The sequence below is a fragment of the Aulostomus chinensis genome, chromosome 20, assembly GCF_037954235.1.
Source record: "Aulostomus chinensis isolate RoL2024-O1b breed Wild chromosome 20, RoL_Achi_v1.0, whole genome shotgun sequence".
In the NCBI taxonomy this organism is placed as follows: domain Eukaryota; kingdom Metazoa; phylum Chordata; class Actinopteri; order Syngnathiformes; family Aulostomidae; genus Aulostomus; species Aulostomus chinensis.
This window is the reverse complement of record NC_141339.1, coordinates 10,234,341-10,254,369: the sequence shown is the minus strand read 5'-3', so window position 1 is coordinate 10,254,369 and position 20,029 is coordinate 10,234,341. Positions and strand designations below refer to the sequence as shown.

Here is a 20,029-nt window from a genome sequence, read left to right as displayed (position 1 = left end):
AAATGACATTGATATAAATGTAATTTGAAAAACAATGGAAGAATGGAAGATCTAAGGTATATTCACCTCTGCTTTCAGGTCCTCTGTGGCCTGATGGGGGTCACCAAACAATCTCTTAACTTTCTGATACAACTCTTCCGCAAGTCTGAAAGAAATGCAGGGTGGACGGAGGGTTTTAATGAAACATATTTACATGCGTATATATATATATATATATATATATATATATATATATATATATATATATATATATATATACATACACACACACACACACACACACACATATACATATATACATACACACATATGTATGTATATATGTATATATATATATATATATAAAATTTGTGGCTCGTCAATTTGGAACAGTGGAAAGAATGAGGTTTCCTGGGGTCATCATGAACATTCACCCTCACTCGTGCATCCCAGCTAATTAGACCTCACTTTGCTCTAGATGCCCCCCCGCTGTGCTGTTTCATCTCTATCCCAGATGATTAAAGGAGGCTCTACCGGGTCCTGATGCTTCTCTCACTACCTCCTAGATATGTTTCAAGAGAGCCTCCCTCAAGTAAAATGCCAAAGCAAATCCTTGCACTTAACCTAGGCCTTGGTGTCTGGTGAGGTTGACCTCTTCCCTCCTTGAAGTCTCATCCTGAGAAGCTTCTGAATGAACCCAAATGTCTTGTTAATGAACACAGTCTGCTGCTTTGCCCTTTCTCTCTGCTTTGTGCACTCTCTTTGCTGCCTACCCCGTGACCCATCCTTGTGCAAGGTTAAAGGCCTCTTTTCAAGCATGAGACAAAGATCTATGGGGTGCCCACTAGGCCTGGGTTAAAAACAACATTGATTTTCCAATTAATATTGATCTTCATTTGTGAAATCCTACATTCATTCATAAAATCACACGATCAAGCTTAATAAATTCCATCTGCTGTTTTGTCTGTCTTCGTCTCATGTGACCTGCATAATGAGATGCGGCCATATCAGATGAGCGATCCTTCACATGACTGAAGCTGCCAGATTTAAACATGACAAAAGAGAAGAGCTGGATGAAAGCAAAGCAATAAGCCAGATGTGAAAACAAGACACCACCCACAAGTCCCATCAGCAAAGATGTCTGAAGAAGCATTCGATGTCAAGTTATCATCAAACGTCCCACATGCCCAAAAAAAATAGCTGAGGCCATTTTTATCAATATGCAATGCTGTACACCTGTATGGTATTGTTGAAAATGATGGCTTCCAAAGACTTGTCAATATACTTGCGTCACACTAAGTGCAGCCTTCTTATAAACACGAGTGAAGTTGCAATCCCTCCAATCGCTGCGCAAGTGACGCATGCCGTTGCAACTTCACTTAACTCAGTCGAGAGAGTCGCCTTCACTTGTGACATCTGGATGGGTGTCTGTTTGTCTGCTTGTACATCTGTACATTTATATCAAATACAGTGATACACGAGCAATTTAAATACGCTCTTTTAAGATACATGGCCTGAAGGACAAGCTATGTCCAGAGAGATCCATCTTTGTAGCACTCGTAAGCAATTTCCTCTGTGATCAACTAAAATCGGTCTTTAAACTGAATTATTTCCACATGAATCAATGTTCTATCAACATAGGTATCAAAATGATTCAGGAAATCAGTAACGATACCCAGATTACTCACTCCCTCTCGCTAACCCTCTTGTGCTAAACTCTGTCAATGAATTATTTTTTCCCCTGGTATTGTGGATTATATCTGCCTGATGGTTCTTGGTTTACGGTTTCTTAGCTCCATCTTTCCTCCATTAAACCTCTCAGGAGCCATAGCGACTACAGTCCTTAGCCTCCACTCCACATCATCTTCGACAGCTGCTTCGAACTCCTTATCTGCATGCTGTTATTCTGGGTTGCATGAGGCATCTTCTGATGCTAACCGAAGATGTTCAGATTTGCAATGTGGCAAAATATTTCACTTTGACTTTAAGGATGTAAACCCTTCTAACTTTGGAAGTATTTAAAACATTTTAATGACCATATGTTAACCACAGGGTCCCTTAATGAACCTTATTTTTCACCTTCAGCATTAATTACAAAGAGAAGGATCTAGTGTCCTCCAATTGACATCACTCAGAGGACAATTTCACACAGTTTGGGGAATATATGCAAGGTAATTATTGGGTTTGATGAAACTTTAATGAAGCCTGTGGGGAGTGCCATGAAGAAAACTGAATATAATAGTGAAGTAAAAACAAATAGGGAGTTTATGTAACCAGTACTTAACTGGCTATTACAACATTTATTTGTTATTAAGACGTATTTCTTACTTTCACACTAAACAGTTCAATTTGTTGCAGGTATAAATCAGTTTTCAGAGAACTTGCAAACAAATAAATGTATGTAATATGGCATCTCTGCAGCATACCTTCACTATTTGTTAACGCCTGTATGTTTTTCTCTGCTGTTCCTGTGGAATTCCATTCACAGAGTTCTGTCACATAATCTGTGACAAATCTGTCAATGGCCGGGGCAATTTCTTTTTGTCATTCCTTTCCTTTAAGTCTGTCCCACTACAACTGTCTCTCCATCTGTCATTTGTTCTCCTCACCCTCTGTGATTTTTCCTTCTCACTACACTGTCTTTGCATCTTTATGTCGCTCTCCGTTTCTTCCCCTACAGCGATACTTTTAATTAACTCATCGACCTCATCAAGATTTAATGCTAAAAGAGGCCAACAGAATGAGAGAGAAAGAGGGAGAGAACGGATGAAGAGAGTAGATTACTAATTCCATCAAATGACTTTAGAGAGAGAATTTGAGAGCTACAAAGCCAGAAACACTTAATCAGCAGAAAGTCATGGCTTTAGGATATATAGCAATCAGATGTCTATTCAGTTGATGTTGATCTTGTGTCTGTGTCGACAGAAAAGAATTTTAAAAAGAAATGTAGGAACGGTAGAAGTAGTTCAGCATGATTTAGCTATTTTACTATAAACCTTATCAGCATTGGACATTGTTAAAAAACTGAAAAGGTAGTTAAAGTGATACGTCACCCAATAAGTGTATTTTGAAATGGTCTGGAGCTCACCTCGACTTTTTTTTCCACTTGACTTCAGTGCAGAAAGAGCCAGCCATGTATATTTAGTGTGACTACAGAGCATTGTGCTAAATGTTTTAGGACAGTTTTGTGATTGGTGGGTTTGAGGCACCATTAACTTCAATCTAAATGCACACGGCTGTCTCTTTTGCCCTTGTGGGGTCACGAGGAAGTGAAGCAGTGATGAAAAATTATCTTTGTGTTCTCAAAGCACAAATTTACAATTAAATGTGAGCGTGTACATGGGCCCAGTGGATATTTTGTTAAGCGGCTCTCGCAGTGACATGCACACAATAGCAGTACTGTATTTGTTTAGGTACTTTATCTGTGGTCAGGACACTCGCAAGGCGCTCACATCTTTGACAACAACTCATGTTTAACCACTTTAGACAGATACGAGCCATCAGTAAACCTCAACATGATTAAAACCATCTGAAGACTGAAACCAGACTATTTCTCACCAGTACAACTTCAGTCTGATGAAATTCCAGGCTAGCAGAGATTGCTAACGTGCTTTATCCCCTTCTAGCTTGTGTTTACTGGACGGTCAGCTCTCACGATCCCCATCAACAAAAGACTACAGCGGGGCTGCCAAGCTCGTGTTCCATGAAACAAAATCTACTGCTAGCTCAGATGTCAAGCTGTGGATGAGTAGCGATCAGCTTGTCCCCCATTGTCTGACTCAACAGGAAGTCTGTGACGTCAGCATCCAGCTACAATGTTTAGCTCAACACTCTGAACACGAATGGCTGGGCTTCTTCACTCACATTCTCACTCCGTTTGAACAGTTGGAGTCAGTCATTCAACCCCCCTGACACATTTATAGGGCAGCTCCCACCAGGCCCCGCCAATGACACCAAGTAGTCGTAGTAGTACAGAGTTAACATGTCACAAACTACAAAATGAAAACAGAATTTGTATCTAATATGCAGGTGGGACTGAAAAGTCTTATAATACAGGGATTCATCGAAGTTCATCGAAAGGTAGCCTAGCGAGGAAACATCCAGGAGAACAACAAAAGAACATGGAAAAGTGGAGCTGAAGAATCCCAGCAGGGACAAAGGCAATCTAAACACACGAGGTGAATGTATTAACATGCAGGAATGAGTGAAAACAACAGACCGGGGGAACTGTGTGGTTCCTTGAAATAACAGGTGTGGTGAAAGCAACCAACAGCAAGATGAAAAAACACAGAAACTTACAAAGAACTTACAAGCTTGAAAATTCATGAAGTTTTTCACTGCTCAAGCTCAGTTTTCCCCAAGTTAAAAAAATACTCCTCTTGCTATGTTTTCACTTTGGCTATGAAAATTACATACATGGTCTTCTCACCAAGCATGCATGTCCACAAATTTAAGCTCACAAAGGTGAACTTTTCTTAAAACCTGCGGTAGTGTAATGTGTGGGAGAAGGATACATGACCTGTATGTGAGTGTTTATGTATATTCATACTCATTCTCCTCCTCTGCGATGCTCTTCTTCCCTCCCAGCTGCCGTTTTCTCATCTTGTCTAGCATGGCCTGAATCTCTTCCTTCATCTCCTTCAGGCTTTTGTCTGGAGTTCCATCTCTCCGGGAGAGTGTCTGGTTCAACTCAGCAGACTTCAGCTGGAGATCTGGACATAGAAACAGAGAAAATACTCCTCTAAGGCTGCTGCAGATGGACAGATTCAGTTCAGGGACTTATAACTATACGGAAAATCATATCAGATCTATATTAGAGCTGTTTCAGCATCTATCAGTGAAGCTTTATCAAAAGGAAAGTCCATGATGGCATTTTTATTGTTGTGGGTTTTTCTTCTCTTGAGTAACTTTTCTGGTCATGCAGCACCAAGTTTAAATATTTCTGCTGCATTAGCAGCCCAATTTCATGAAAAGTTTTTTTTTTTTTTATTCCCCCAAGTGGTGAGATAATTCAATTTTTTACATGTACACTGTATCTGTGTGAGGTTTGATGATGCAAAGGCAGGGATAACAATATTCAATGAGGATTTTCCAGCAAACTGTTGCCTGCTAGAAATACTTTAATAAGAATGGTGACGTGCAGTGTATTTGATTCATGGATGCTTGTATAAATGAAAGACAGTGCTTGGATAATTGACTCAATGGTCATTATGGATTTAACAAAACAAGTAACATATATATATACATACATATATATACACATATATATACATATATATATATATATACATATACATATATATATATACATACATATATATACATATACATATATACATACATATATATACATATACATATATACATATATATACACATATATATACATACATACATACATACATACATACATATATATATATATATATATATATATATATATATATATATATATATATATATATATATATATATATATATATATATATATATATATATATATATATATATATATATATATAATTTAAAGACATAATTTGCCATGGGGTGGCATGGTGGTGCAGTGGTCAGCACTGCCGCCTCACAGCAAGAAGGTTCCTGGTTCAAGCCCCAGCTCCAGCACAGGATCTTTCTGTGTGGAGTCTCCATGTTCTCCCTGTTCCTGTGTGGGTTCTCTCTTGTACTCCAGCTTCCTCCCACAGTCCAAAGACATCAAGAGGGGACGAGGCTGATTGATACTCTAAATTGACCGTAGGTGTGGCTGTGAGTGTGAATGGTTGTCTGTCTATATGTGTTGGCCCTGTGATGGACTGGTGACCTGTCCAGGGTGAACCCCGCCTCTCACCCGACAGCCCCCCACTACCCTTAACAGGATAAGCACAAGAAAATGGATGGATGGATAATTTGCCATGATATAAACACACCAGCTGGCTAAGTATCAAGAGCAACTTCTATTGTACACTGATTATGAAAATCTGGGGGAAAAAAAATACAGCTTGTGTTTTGCCGAAGCTTCATCTCACGGCTGTAAAGACTACAACCCAGATATTAAAATTGTGACCAGAGGGGATCAGGATTTTGCCATCAGGGCATCCATCCTGTAAACTGAGGGTGCAAAGACAAAGACATATTAATTGCCTTATATCTCTTTCTCCAGCATGAAGTGGCACTCTATCACCTGACCAAATGATGAAAAAATGAATAAATATTATCCTACATATTTGAGGAACATTTTTCCCTTGCAAAAAATTGCACTACCAGTTAATTAAGAGTTTAATTTTTAATATAATTTGATATGTTTTAATTATTAGGCCTGTTAGGATTTACCCATCTATTTATAACATCTGCTTGGCCAAATGAAAATCTTCCATGAGGGGAAAACTTTATCCCCACACTCCACTTTGGGCAGCCCTGCAATAGATACATGTGCCATCCTAAAAAACACAAAACAACTTAAAACATACTTTTTTAGGATGACACTCCTGTAATTTACCGATGAGTGAATATATTTTTGTGGGCTAGGTGTTCATATTTTTTTTTTATCTGTTTTGTCTGCATTTTTATTTTATTTTATCTTTTCAATCTTATGAGATTCTACCATGTTAACCTGCGTTTAAGTAATTACAGCACCTTATCTGACCTCGATCAAATTGGATTACTTTTTATTTTCTTTTGTTCTAACTTAGCCATGGATCTGTAATTATCATTGCTGTGTCAGGCAGAATACCTCAGCGATAGAGTAACTGTTTAGTAACTGAAGGCTCACTGGTTCGATCCTCGTTTCAAGATACCGAAACCTGAGAGGCTCCTGATGAGTAGGTAGTATTGACAAGTTTTATATGAATTATAATTCTTATCATAACAAAATATTCAGAGGACATCACAGAAACATTTAACACATCAGTGTGTAAATAGAAACACATAATGTGAAAAGATACATTTTCATGGTGAAAACTGTCAACAGACACAACTGACATTGTGGCTCAAACAGAAGAAAAGACGGAACAACAACATTTGATCGGAACTCATTTCAACAAAGACAGACAATAAAAGTCAGACACGCGAACACACATGATGTCTTTTAACACCATTCAAAGGTGTTACCCTTCCTTTATCTGATTAAAGGCGGTGAAATCTCAAACCAATCAAAGATGAAACTGCACTAAAACACACCGAGATTCATTTGAATAATATTCCAATTGCTGAAGCTTAATGAGGAGTGTCTGAGTATTTGTGCTTGAGCCAAACAGAGAAAGATAAAGACCATATTCTACATATCTGTTACATATGTGCATGTACAAATTGCACACTGGCGGCAAGGACTAAGAGACTCAGGAAGAGTTTCTTTCCCCCAAGCCATCCCATTTCTAAATGGTATTGACTAAGTACCTTTTGAAAATAAGCACAAGTATTTATTATATTTGAGTTTAGTTCACCACTTTCCCCTGTCTGCAGTGACCACCTGCCATCTTGAGCGTGTTGTTTTCTTGTCTGTTACTGTCTTCGTGGGTTGTTTCTGTGTCTGTTGTGTTTCTGCTTGGCATGGAGCCGACTGTAACATTTCACTGCATTGTATGATTGTGAAATGTAAAACCTGAATCTGAATTTGAATGTAAGCAAAATGGTCATGTGCCCGCTTATTTGAAATGTAAAAGAGATACGATTAAAAGAAAACAAAACTTTAATGATGTCGATGTTTGTGGGTGGGCGGACCTGTGCCTGTGTGTGTGTGTGTGTGTGTGTGTATTTGTGTAGTTGCAGCAATGCAGCATTTCCTCTCATTTGAAACGTAAACATGATGTGATTAGAGCCAAGACAAAACTGAAGCTATCATGCTAATGAACAGCTGTACTGCAAGTGTGTATGTACATGCTTTTATGAGCCCACTTCTGTGTGTGTGTGTGTGTGTGTGTTTGTGTGTGTGTGTGTGTGTGTGTGTGTGTGTGTGAGTGTGTCTTCAAGTCTGTGTGTCACAACCATATAATTACATAGTGGGATTTAAAAGCCAATTAAACATTTAAAACGTGGATGGAATCATATTATGGTATCTAGTAAACACGGACACACACACACACACACACAGGATAGTGTACAGTATTTTCTTGCCTCATTATGTGTAAGCGTGCAAGTGTTTGTGTCTGTGATTGCATGAATCTGTGCACATCTGCATGGGGCATGTGTGTATGTGGTGGTATGTAATATGTGTGTGTTTGTGATAGCCACTAATTAAGACTCTAATTGCTTCTCTCAATCATCCAGTGAGCCGCAGCACACACTCACTCTCCTTCTCACTCACACACACACACACACGCACGGGCGCACATACACACGCACACACAAAAACCATATTCGTATTGTGATTAGGCAGAGGGCCAGAGCCAGGAGCAACAACAACGAGAGGACAGTTTCATCAAAGCCAGTCAAATTGTGTTGGTTTGGCAACTTTCTTTTCATCCCAGAAGCCATAAAAAAGTCATAATGGTGATTAGTTGAGCTGCAGTTTTATAAACAGCACATTTATTTTTATATCATCAGCTCAGAAGGAGTTTATTAACTATACATTTATACCTGGGAGCTGGTGAGTCTAAGCAGGACGTGACTGGAACACTCAAGGGCGATTTTAGGAATCTTATAGCAGACCCTCTAGAGTGAGTACATATGAGATTTTGGTCAGACATAACTGCACGACTGAGGTTTGACACTTAAAATACACCGGGCACGTCTGCGACCCGCCACGTTAGCGGAGCCATTTCACCTGCTTCACTGGCTCCGTCTGTACTGAGTACTGATGTCTTCCAGCTGAGTGTTCTGAGTTCTGAGATTTTTAGAAGGAATACTCAGTGTCCTCCTGCTGTTTAAGTTGCCAGTATTTTTCACAGACATTATCAGCTTCTCTGCATGTTCTACTTTGATCGTTGCGTCACACGGAGCAGAGGTGTGAAATTATTTTTCCAAAGGGTAACAAGAGAAACCCCAGAACGAAGCTGGGGACCACACAAATGTTTGTCATGATGTACTTGAATTTTACCTCTCAGATTAAATCAAGGATGAAAATTGTTCAAATACTGTTATTCTTAGGCATTATATCCAAAAAAAAAAAAAAACAACTCTCAAACAGGATCTTAGAAAATTTTAACATGCAGTTTTGTGTGAAAATACAGTAGTTGGCTCATTAGCAGCCAAGTGTAAACCTGAAAAAAATTCCAAAACAGTGTAATATCTCCTGTCTCTACGTCATGTGCACAGTTCACACTTTTGAAAATATTTCTGAATCATTACACCAGCTTATCTGGAAACCACTTTAACAGAAACACTTCATCAGCATGTGACTTAAATGCTAAATCTTGCATCTGTATGTATTTATGTATCTTAAATCTGTATTTTTTCCTAAACGTGACTGAAGTAGCCTTACTTTGAACACTGTCGGTGGATGGCTGATTACTAAGATAACCATTCATTTCTCCTTTTGAGGACATTTAAACACGTTACAGTGCTTGGTTGAAACGACATGATGCTGTCGGCGCCAGGAAAGTACAGAGTTACTACCCTGGTATCCCGGCCCTACATAAGTAAAATGGTGCAACGTGTCTTTGACCTAGCGGGCCAGGATGAACCAAAGATATCTATCGGTTCCAGTGGACCTGAGATAAGTTTTTGTACTCGACATGACTTGGAAAACATACACGGCCGACAGAGTTGGACTTCAAAAAATTATCCTAACAACTTTCATTTCAGTAGATTCCTGGCTAACACATTCATTTTCTTCACTGTATCTTATTTTCTTCTAATGCAATAATCTAAATTCAACACAAGGGGCCCAAGATAATATAATGCAATATTCCTTAATGACAAATGAAACTAGTGAGTTAGCAGACAGATAAATCTAGACATCCCAGTTGGCAGGATACGGAGGCAGCTAATAGAGGAGAGGTGCTGTTCATTTCTTTTACCTTTAGCTCCCAGCAGTGTGTCCCTGATGAACTGCTCCAGGTCCTCAGCTCGTTTCTGAATTCTGTCAGCATCATCTTCAACTTGCTCTCCGTCAGCAGACACCTTAGTGGCCTACACACACACACCGTATAAAACAATAAAAGTGTTGAATAAGTGAACATGTTATTGACCTCTGTCAAATGAAGGATGGGAAAAGATAGGGGGATTCTTACAAGACTGACATACGAACACCCCCCAATACACACACACACACACACACACACACACACACACACACACACACACACACACACACACACACACACACACACACACACACACACACTCAATAGTTCTGTTTGGGCAGATACAGTTCCTGTAGTCAGTTGTTTGCTATTAGGTCTGTGCTCCTACATACTCAAATATATAGATGGATGAATTATTGACAAAAGAAAACACAACCTCACACGTGTACACACACTCACAGAGGACCAGAAATACAAGAAATGGATGAGTTTTTGACAGGCAAAAAAAAGCACACATTCATTTTAAAACACACATACACACATAAGGTATTTATTATTGCAATAGAAAGTGACCATGCTCTGTCATTTAGCTTGTGTATCTGTGCGTGTCTGTGTGTGCTAGTGTGTGTGTGTGTGTGTGTGTGCGTGTGTGACAACACTGCTGTCAACAAATATCAAGGTCTGGGTCCTTAAAAGGCTGTAACTTGACAGTATGAATGTGAGGGTTATTTTTCTCCATGTGGTACCTACAGACCGTCTTCCACTCAAAAAGTTTATTTATATTTTCATTAACTCGCCTAAAAAATACTTAAAAACAGCGATGGTCCAGAGGCACATTTTCTGATTGAGATCGTTTTTTTTTTTCGTCTGACTGAGCTGCGTGCCAGACATAGTTTTGTGTTAATGAGACGACCAATTTAGTGGTGATTTTTCAGTTTCTCCGGTGCATCGACTGTACTGATATAGTCGAACCAGTCTGTATTTCTGCAAGCAGAAAGTTCAATTCAACTTTTGAAAGATTGGTGCTGCTCCGATCACAAACCCAATTTTTATCACTCGAGCTGTACATGTTGCTACCCCTCCTCACACAGGCTATCGTTATTAAAGGTGCTGGTGATAGGAAAACACACCTGTTTCAAACAGATAAGGGATATATATATAAAGAGTGAAATATCTGATACAAATACAAAATCTTCTCTTGCTTGTGCTGTTGAACATTGCACTGTTCTCCGATCTTTTTCACTAATCTCTGATTGCACATTTATGGGAGAGCTATCTAGCCTGACACTGTATAAATCCTTGAGGCTGTTTTGATTAGTTCTAATTAGCATTGGCAAAATAATGCATGAATTTTCATTAATTGATTATCAAAAACATGTGTGGAAAAAAATTAATTATGCCCTTGCCCTTTGATCACACATGAAGACTGAATGGAGAGGTGCATGTAAGCAGTTGAGGGCAACAATATGCCTCGGTGTCTAGTCTGTTGGAAATTAAAAGACGATGACCCCCTGAGTTACTGAAGAGGCTTAGCTAGTTGTTTGTAAATTAATGATGAGAGCAGACAAAGTTGCTTCTTGGCTGCATGCGCATGGTGGTGGTTGCTACTCTAAGTTATGCAACCCTAGATGCGTTATCTCAGACTCAGAGCTAACTGATCTTCAATGCTAAAAGAGCTTCCCAAATGCTGTAAAGGCAGACAGACTCAGCATCTGAGCTGGACACTCCTGGAGGCCAGTTTGATGAAAAGGAATAATGTGACAGTATTAATTGTTATCTTGTGCATTTGGTAAAATCAGCTTTTTGATTTGATAATAAGAGCCTACTGACGTTAGCGACGTGAATAACTGAGGCTAACTGTCTTGCAGCAGCTTACCAACTTAGCAATGCTACAGTATCTGACCAGCAGGTACCACCTTGGTGCTACAACCACTGTTGTCAAACTAGTGTCTTGGAGGGTGTGGTGTTATTCAGCCCCAGCTGTGTACATTTAGCAGCAATTAAGAGGCAACAAAAACTGGGAGTCCCATCATTTTCATACTCATCAAGCCAACCAAACTCCCTCCTTTTCAATGCATGGGGGCATTGTCATCTTGTTTCTGCTTTAATTTAACACTAGTTTGTATATCCCATCTGGTTTGGAAATGCTTTAGGAGAATATGTCAGTGACATCTAGGCTACCTTCTTTAGCACGCTGCTATTGTCATCACTCCCATAGGACACAAAAAATTAGATGGATCGCATCAGTGTTCCTATGAGAAACAAACCGTCATGGTGGAAAATGGCTAAATTGTTTTATATACTGCTTTCAAGTCAATTAACAAGCTCCAGATGGTTAGATGGTGTCATGCTGCTCCGATTGCTGTACACAGCTTGCTGCAAAAATGTTTCGGCTTGTGTCTTTCAAGTTGCTTTACGCCTAAGTGTTTTCTTAAACTATGATCACACACTGTCTGTATATTTGCAACTTCTTGTTATGTGTGAGACAGAAGGACAAAAGGATGAAAGAAGAGTGAGCGGAAGCCAGACAATGACAGAGAGGAGCTGCAGTCAAGCTGAAAGAAAGATGATGTCTGTACCCTGCTGTGTAGTTGGTCCATCTCAACAACTAGTGATCCCAGGTTGGAGTCGGCCAGTTGCAGTAATCTCTCTGGAGCTCTCTGAGGCGACAGCATGTGCTGCAGGAGAGAAACAGAGAGATGAAGAAATTACAGAAAGTAATGTCTGAGACATTTTGGCCCAGGGACAGGCGTTTGAACTGTGTGGCTGTGTGGTGGAGAGGAAGAGGATGAGCAACGGAGGGCAAGAGCAATGACAGGAACAAAGAAAGGAAGACAGAATAGAAAACATCTAGAACATTAAATACACTGGACTTATGACATCACTTTTAATTAAGAAGTGAAATAGAATACAGATTTAATTTCCAACAATGCAGAGAGAGAGAGTTCACCTTGAGTTCCTCTGTCATGTTCTCAAAGCGATACAGGATCTTATACGGTGGTGGTAGGGGCGTGGTCAAGGTGACATCAGAGATGATTCGAATCAGACGGTCCATATCACTGATCAACAAACCCGAGCACTCATCATCGCAGGCTGCAAACACACAGGTCAACATCAGCTAGTGTGCTAGCAGAACAGCTCAAGTCATCCAGTCTGCGTGTCCTCTATGCAAAATGTGTGAAAGTTTACAAGTCTGTAGACAGTACGTGTACTGATACTTCATTTGTGAGTTTGTAAAAATCTCAGTGTAGGATCATGGCAACTGCTTGTGTATTTGTCTTTGGTGTCTCAGGCATCAAAAAGACCAAGGAGTTGATGCATGAAATTCAGCAGAGAGAAGCAAAAGCAACTATTATGAGCACACACTGCAGACTGAAGACACACATAAATGCAGAAACACATCAGGGAATTCACTGAGACACATGCATACATTTAAATGCTTACACATTATTCTGTAGTGTGTGTGTGTGTTTGTGTGTGTGTGAATTTTTCCTTCCCTCTAAAGCCTGAGGGTGATTTATTGCAGAAATTAACATTTCTGACAAGGGAAATCAAAGATGAATTAAATAAAATAAAAACCATTTCTACTCTATCAATCTCTGACAAAAGCAGAATGCAAAGATACACTGATGTACATGCACACAAACACATTAAATTTACCTCGCATTCGGAAGGAAAGATGTGCTAGTCAAATCCAAGCCATTAAAGAACCTCAGTGAAGACAGATTTATTCAGCAACATCAGCATGTACATGTTCCAGATAACCGGAAAAACGCTGCGGATACGTTTGCTATTGGGTGACTATTTCAGTCAGCATTCTCTGCCCCTTCTCCTTTCTGTGTGCTGCCATTTCCAAAGTCCCCCTTACTGCGTGATAGAACAAGCTAGCAACGTAGTAAGAACATAGACACTGAAAATGGCAAATTTAAAAAAACAAAAACATTTGGATCTTTAATAAGGCATATCTTTTAATTTCAGAAAGAAGCAGTACAGATACTGAATTAGATCTAGACACAGATTATGGAAACGTTTCTCAAACAGATCGTGTTTCACTCAGATGTTATTTTGCAAGTGCATCTTCTCTGCCTCCTCTGGGCTTAGCATCACCTATAATGCTTATGAATGGCTAACAGAAATACAGTACAAGCAAGGTAGGGTTTTTCTCCCCTCTGCGGTAGAATGATGGCAGGTTGGGCCAGATGATTCTCATCTTCCGAATTAGCGAAATGGAGGGAAGTCTAGCCAAAGTGTACGGAAACTCCAATGTTGTTTTTGCTGCAGTTGGACTGATTTATTTAAACATAAAAAAACATCTACAGAACGTCAGACAAGATGATCTACATTCCTTCACAAGTTCCAGCATATTTGCTGATTTGTCTAATATGGTTTTCAATCCAAAACGGCATAGAATGTTGCACGCGACGTTATAATGGAGCGATCAGTGTCTGTCTCCACTGCTGTCTGGCGCAGGTCATCAGGTCAGCTTCTGTCTACTGGCTGGCTTTAGGTTTTGGCTTATCACAACTAAACTGCGACAATAACATCACTGTTGCAGTTAGAGAGGGCCTAAGTAAGCCAGTGAAGGCTAATGTAGAATATTGCAAACATGCAATAAGTTTGATAATACTGACCATTACAGTGTTATTGTACACAATCATAACAACCATTTTCAATCTTTTCTATCTTAAAGTTTGGATGGTTTTGTTCTGTGACTTTCACAAAAAGCCTAACAGAAATAGATGAGGTCATTATATAAATATAGATCATTTTGAGGTGATATCTTTTTATCAATTAATTGCTTAAGTCAATTATCAACTCAAAGCCTCAATTTCCCTGTATCTGGCTTAAACATATTGCTGTTGCTTTTTATTTTTATTTTATAGAATTAGGATTGAGACTGTTTGTACTACAAAGCAATTTACCACAGTGGATTCTCCTCTAATTGCCGACAGCTGAGATAATAACTTTGACATAACCTCTAGTTATCAGTTTAACTGCAAGAGATGTGCTCTGACTAGAAAAGTTAAGAATAGTTTTGGTTTGAGGATGGGTAGCATAACTTTAATACAAGAAAAAAGCCTGCAGTCAAATTTTTACAAGTAAAAATACATCAGTTCGTTTATGTATCAAAACTAAAAGCAGCAATTGCAGAAAATGCCACTCTATGAGTACCACATATATAATTTATCCTGTTGGAATATTGATACTGACGATCCACTAACGTTTACATGGAAGCAGCATTTTAATTTTGCAAGGTAATTTTTCCAATTTACTGTGTAAATGTGTGCAGTCTGGGCATCACGGTGGTGCAGTGGTCAGCACTGTGGCCTTACAGCAAGAAGGTTCCGGGTTCGAGTCCCGGCTCGGGTGTGGGATCTTTCTGTGTGGAGTCTCCATGTTCTCTCCGTGCCTGCGTGGGTTCTCTCCGGGTACTCCGGCTTCCTCCCACCGTCCAAAGACATGCAATTTGGGGACTAGGCTGATTGATACTCTAAATTGACTGTAGGTGTGACTGTGAGTGTGAATGGTTGTTCGTCTCTGTATGTTGGCCCTGCGATGGACTGGCGACCTGTCCAGGGTGTAACCCGTCTCTCGCCTGTAGATGCTGGGATAGGCTCCAGTCCCCCCGTGACCCTGACTAGTAAGGAATAAGCGGAAGATGACAATGGATGGATGGATGTGTGCAGTCTAATCTATAACAATACATATTTAATACTGGATCACGTGTTTTACATATATGGATTTGGTAGCTCATAAATATAGTTAATACGAGAACTAAGTCATGCTTCACACAGAAAATCCACTCACAACATGCTGGTGAAAAAAATGTTCATGTGTTCTTGGAAAATAAAGGTTTTGAAAGTTTGGCTTGATTTCTAGAAAAAAGTTTTGGTTTAATGTTACAGGAGGAGACATATCCCTTCAGTTTGTGTTCAGCTATTTGGGATAGTGTGGTCATTTATATGAATAAAATCTTTTATCAGGCGGCACGGTGGTGCAGTGGTTTACACTGTCGCCTCACAGCAAGAAGGTTCTGGGTTCGAGTCCCGGCTCCAGCACAGGATCTTTCTGTGTGAGTCTCCATGTTCTCCCTGTTCCTGTGTGGGTTCTCTCTGGTACTCCAGCTTCCTCCCACAGTCCAAAGACATCAAGAGGGGACGAGGCTGATTGATACTCTAAATTGACTGTAGGTGTGACTGTGAGTGTGAATGGTTGTCTGTCTCTATGTGTTGGCCCTGTGATGGACTGGCGACCAGTCCAGGGTGAACCCCGCCTCTCACCTGAAGGCAGCTGGAAGGGCGAGGCTCTAGCCCCCTGTGACCCTTAATAGGATAAGCGGTAGAAAATAGATGGATGGAAAACTTTTATTAAAAAAGCAGACAAACCTCAATTTAACCAACCTAGTCCTGTCTGAACACGGATTAAATTCTAGCTCCGTTTGGAGTTTATCGACGACTTATATTTCCCGGCGGACAACGAAGGGTTGTGTCAAACCTTAAAGCTTACACCTCCTGTAAATCTCAGTGGGTAAAGTCCTCTGTAAAATGTTTGTAATGGTACATCGTTTTTGTATTTGGGAGAATTTGGAGGATTACGCGGAGAAAAATATGGCAGCTATATTGTAGTTTCACTTTTAAACCACTAAATGCCATTCTAGTCACCTTTTTGTTTTTTGGGAAGAGCAAAGGTTTAGTTTTTTCGCCACTTTGCTGATGTGTAACAAATTGTTCGATGGCAAAAGGTGACGAGAAACAACACAATAAAAATGGTATTAAGAACAGTGCTGTTAAATGCCTTTGGGCACCAATATTTTGGTTTATTTGGATGATACACTGGAGTAGATGAACCTTTTGTCTCTGCGGTGCAAACAAACATCGACACAGATTTAGTATCAAATAACTAGGACTTTACACCAACTAAAGGGAAAACTTGTGTATAGCTGGTACATTAGGCTGCAGGACCTTAGATTTATTGTCCTGTCTCATGAGTGCTTTTAAACCCAGGTTTCATAGTGTGGGGAAAAAAACATCTCCAAAAAGAATAAAATAAAACAAAGACCCCCCCCCCCATGGAAAAAAAAAATTATCAACCAGTAAACACTTTATTTTGAAAGGTTTAACGAGACTTATTTTCTGTGTGTTTCTTAGAAGGCAGTACATATAGACATCCTCCATCCATAGTACATGTTCCTCCTCAAAAATAAACAAACACTCAAAAACAAAACATTTGCTTACACTTCTGTCATTTAGCGTTTTTGGTTATGATAGAAAAGGAGAGGGACTGCAGCACAGGCGAATCACTCTCTACCAAGTGAACAGCAGTGTGGTCACTGGGCTCCGTGTAAACCATCGAGACTTGTGATTATAGTCCGGACATGGAGGCAACCTGGTGTCAGGCTGCACTGCAGCACTTGCTCTGCCCATTTATGAACACATGCTTTGTGTCTGAACACATAAAGACCTGAGCAAGCAATTTCCTCTCTGACCTGCCAGCAGCAATTTCACGTCAGCCTCTGTTTTATAACCTTTATTTCTATACTCTCACTGCTGCACATAGACTTACCTCTAAACTTGCTAATGGAAGTGAATTGGCCCTGCCATTATGGTCATATTAAGTTTAAATTAGCTGCAAATGACATTGAAATTATTGTCTAAATGACTTGAATCTGACTTCTGCCACAGGCCCACTGTCTCCCATGGCAACCGGAGAAAAGCTGCTCATTTGCATTTTGCCAGCAAAATAATATAAAAATCACAACATCAGGTGAGTGTTCTGGGCCCCCACAGAGAAAAGAATGAAATGGAGGAAAGAGCGTCAGAGGTTGTCTGTGGGAGAGATGGAGTGTAGCACACACTAGTGCAATTATGGGCTTTTTCAAAGAGAACTTTACAATAATTTCAGGTTCAATAATTTGATATAAACTTGTGAAGATGTGAAGCTTCACATTCGTGCATCACCTTGACACCTATTTATCTATATTATATTTAACAAAAAATCAGATATTTCATCATTCAGACACTAAGATAGAGACAAAGGTAAAGAAATTAGAAAAAAAGGAGGATAATAGTGTGTCAAAAGCTGTGCGTTAGTCTTACAGATGATCCCAGATGGTCCACACACATGCCTGTCCATGCACTGGTCACACGCCTTCCCAGAGGTGCCAAACCTGCACCGGCATTGGCCTGTGACAGGGTCACATGGTCCAGGTAACGCCCCCCACAAGGAACACTTACACTCCTCACAACGACCGCCAGGCATCCGTGGGTTGCCATGGTAACCGGTAGAACACCTGGACAGTGAGAAAACTGGAGGTTGGCATTGTATTCAAGAAGACTGCAAGCACAATAATGTGATGGCACAAGTAGAAGCATGCTGTATAAATAAAGACTATTATCAGATCATAGTTGAAAATCCCTTAACACCAAAGCAATTGCGAACCCTGGAGGAAGAACTACATCACTTCTCGACATAAAGTGAGCAAACTCAGTCAGATGCAGCTCGGACATCTGTCTGGATTTTGAAAGAATGGTGTTGAATTACAACGAGGGCACGAGAATATTCTTTTGTGTGGCTCGATCTCTGCAAATGAGCAGAGCGCAATGGATATTTTCATAACTACGATGTTCAGTGAGGGAAACCAGCCTCATCTTTCCTCCAAGCTGACATATGACAAGATGAGACATCAACATGAGTATAAGTTGGAAATGTAGCTAGTCAGCAACTGTTTAAAAAAATGGTTTCCAAGCAAACAAGGCATCGCTTCGCCTGTTCATTGACGTGCCATTTAGAAATAACTGAAAGTATCTAAACTTCGCTTAAATGCTAACATTTAGCTAACAGGAATCAGTGATGTCACTTTATCCCAAAGTTTGAGGTACCTGATACGAAAAGATTGTGCTCAATATTTTGAAGTTAACAAACACTAAGTCAAAAGAACAGTTTAGGGGGGTGGCACATGTAATGGTGAACAAAAGTTGTCTCTCCGATATGTAAACACTGAGTTGGTCGCTGTGAGTCTCCAAAAAATTAATGGCAGTCCATGCAAAGAGAAAGACACCAAAAAGTGAATGAAGGAAGGTAAGTGTGTGTTTCTGACCTCTCACAGTGTTTGCCCTCGTATCCCTCAGGACAGGCTGTACATCTGTAGTCACTGAATCCCTCAGCTACACAGGTTGGACTGAAACTAGACACATGAAAGGGTTTTTTCACGATATACTTTCACACCTTTTCTTTGACAGTGTGAACCAGACTTCAATAAAGAAGTGAGCAAGTTATTACATTTGAAGACACACAAAACAAATAACTGATGCATAATATTCTGGAGTGAAAGGGATGAATTAGAGTTACAAAAAGCATATACTTGTTTTCTGGGTTGGGGAGGGGGCAGGCGCAGGGTCTACAGTCGTCAGTGAAACCTCTGACCACGCCGTAGAATCCTGGAGCGCAACGCTCACACTGATCACCTTCGGTGTTGTCTTGACAATTCTACACACACACACACACACACACACACACACACACACACACACACACGCACACGATGTTGAATTTCAATTTCATTGCAGTAACCCAACTGTTCCTCTGTCTCTGATGTGTGGGTGTAACATTTCTTATCCTTCAAACAGCATGAGTTCTTGTGGTTGGTTTGATTGTGTTAGCAGATGGAAGGCAGCTTTTCATCTTTTTAAATAAGAAAATATAATTATTTTCCCAATTTAAATTAACAATATTTATGCTTCACTTTTATCTGCCACTGAACATTGCCATTGGCGCTGTGAAAACCAGACACATGATTTGCTAGAAAAAACACAACTATTGTATATATATATATATATATATATATATATATATATATATATATATATATAAAATTTGATATATATATATATATATATAAAATTTGATATCAATATAAAATGTCAATGTAATGTAGTCATATGCATAATATAATTAACACTATTAATGGCTACTCAGAAAGAATATTTGAGATCCTGTTATCATTGTAGGAAATTACTAAACCTCCTAAACTGTGTGAAATCCCTTCATGCGTCTGACTGTCTCAACTCAAGAATGATCACTTGAGGAGATGACCG

At 39.7% G+C, this 20,029-nt stretch overlaps 1 protein-coding gene across 1 annotated transcript in view; it reads right to left on the bottom strand.

Moving 5' to 3' along the window:
- The window catches only part of lama2 (laminin, alpha 2), a 234,998-nt gene that overhangs the window by 43,862 nt on the left and 171,107 nt on the right, over positions 1–20,029 (bottom strand). Inside the window, exons 33-40 of the mRNA XM_086188853.1 lie at positions 19,297–19,421; positions 19,033–19,119; positions 18,032–18,225; positions 12,886–13,028; positions 12,515–12,613; positions 9,930–10,041; positions 4,529–4,691; positions 67–145 (exon numbers count right to left, since the gene is read on the bottom strand). Coding sequence (XP_086044979.1) covers positions 67–145; positions 4,529–4,691; positions 9,930–10,041; positions 12,515–12,613; positions 12,886–13,028; positions 18,032–18,225; positions 19,033–19,119; positions 19,297–19,421 — 1,002 coding nt within the window. The remainder of the gene's footprint in view (positions 1–66; positions 146–4,528; positions 4,692–9,929; positions 10,042–12,514; positions 12,614–12,885; positions 13,029–18,031; positions 18,226–19,032; positions 19,120–19,296; positions 19,422–20,029) is intronic.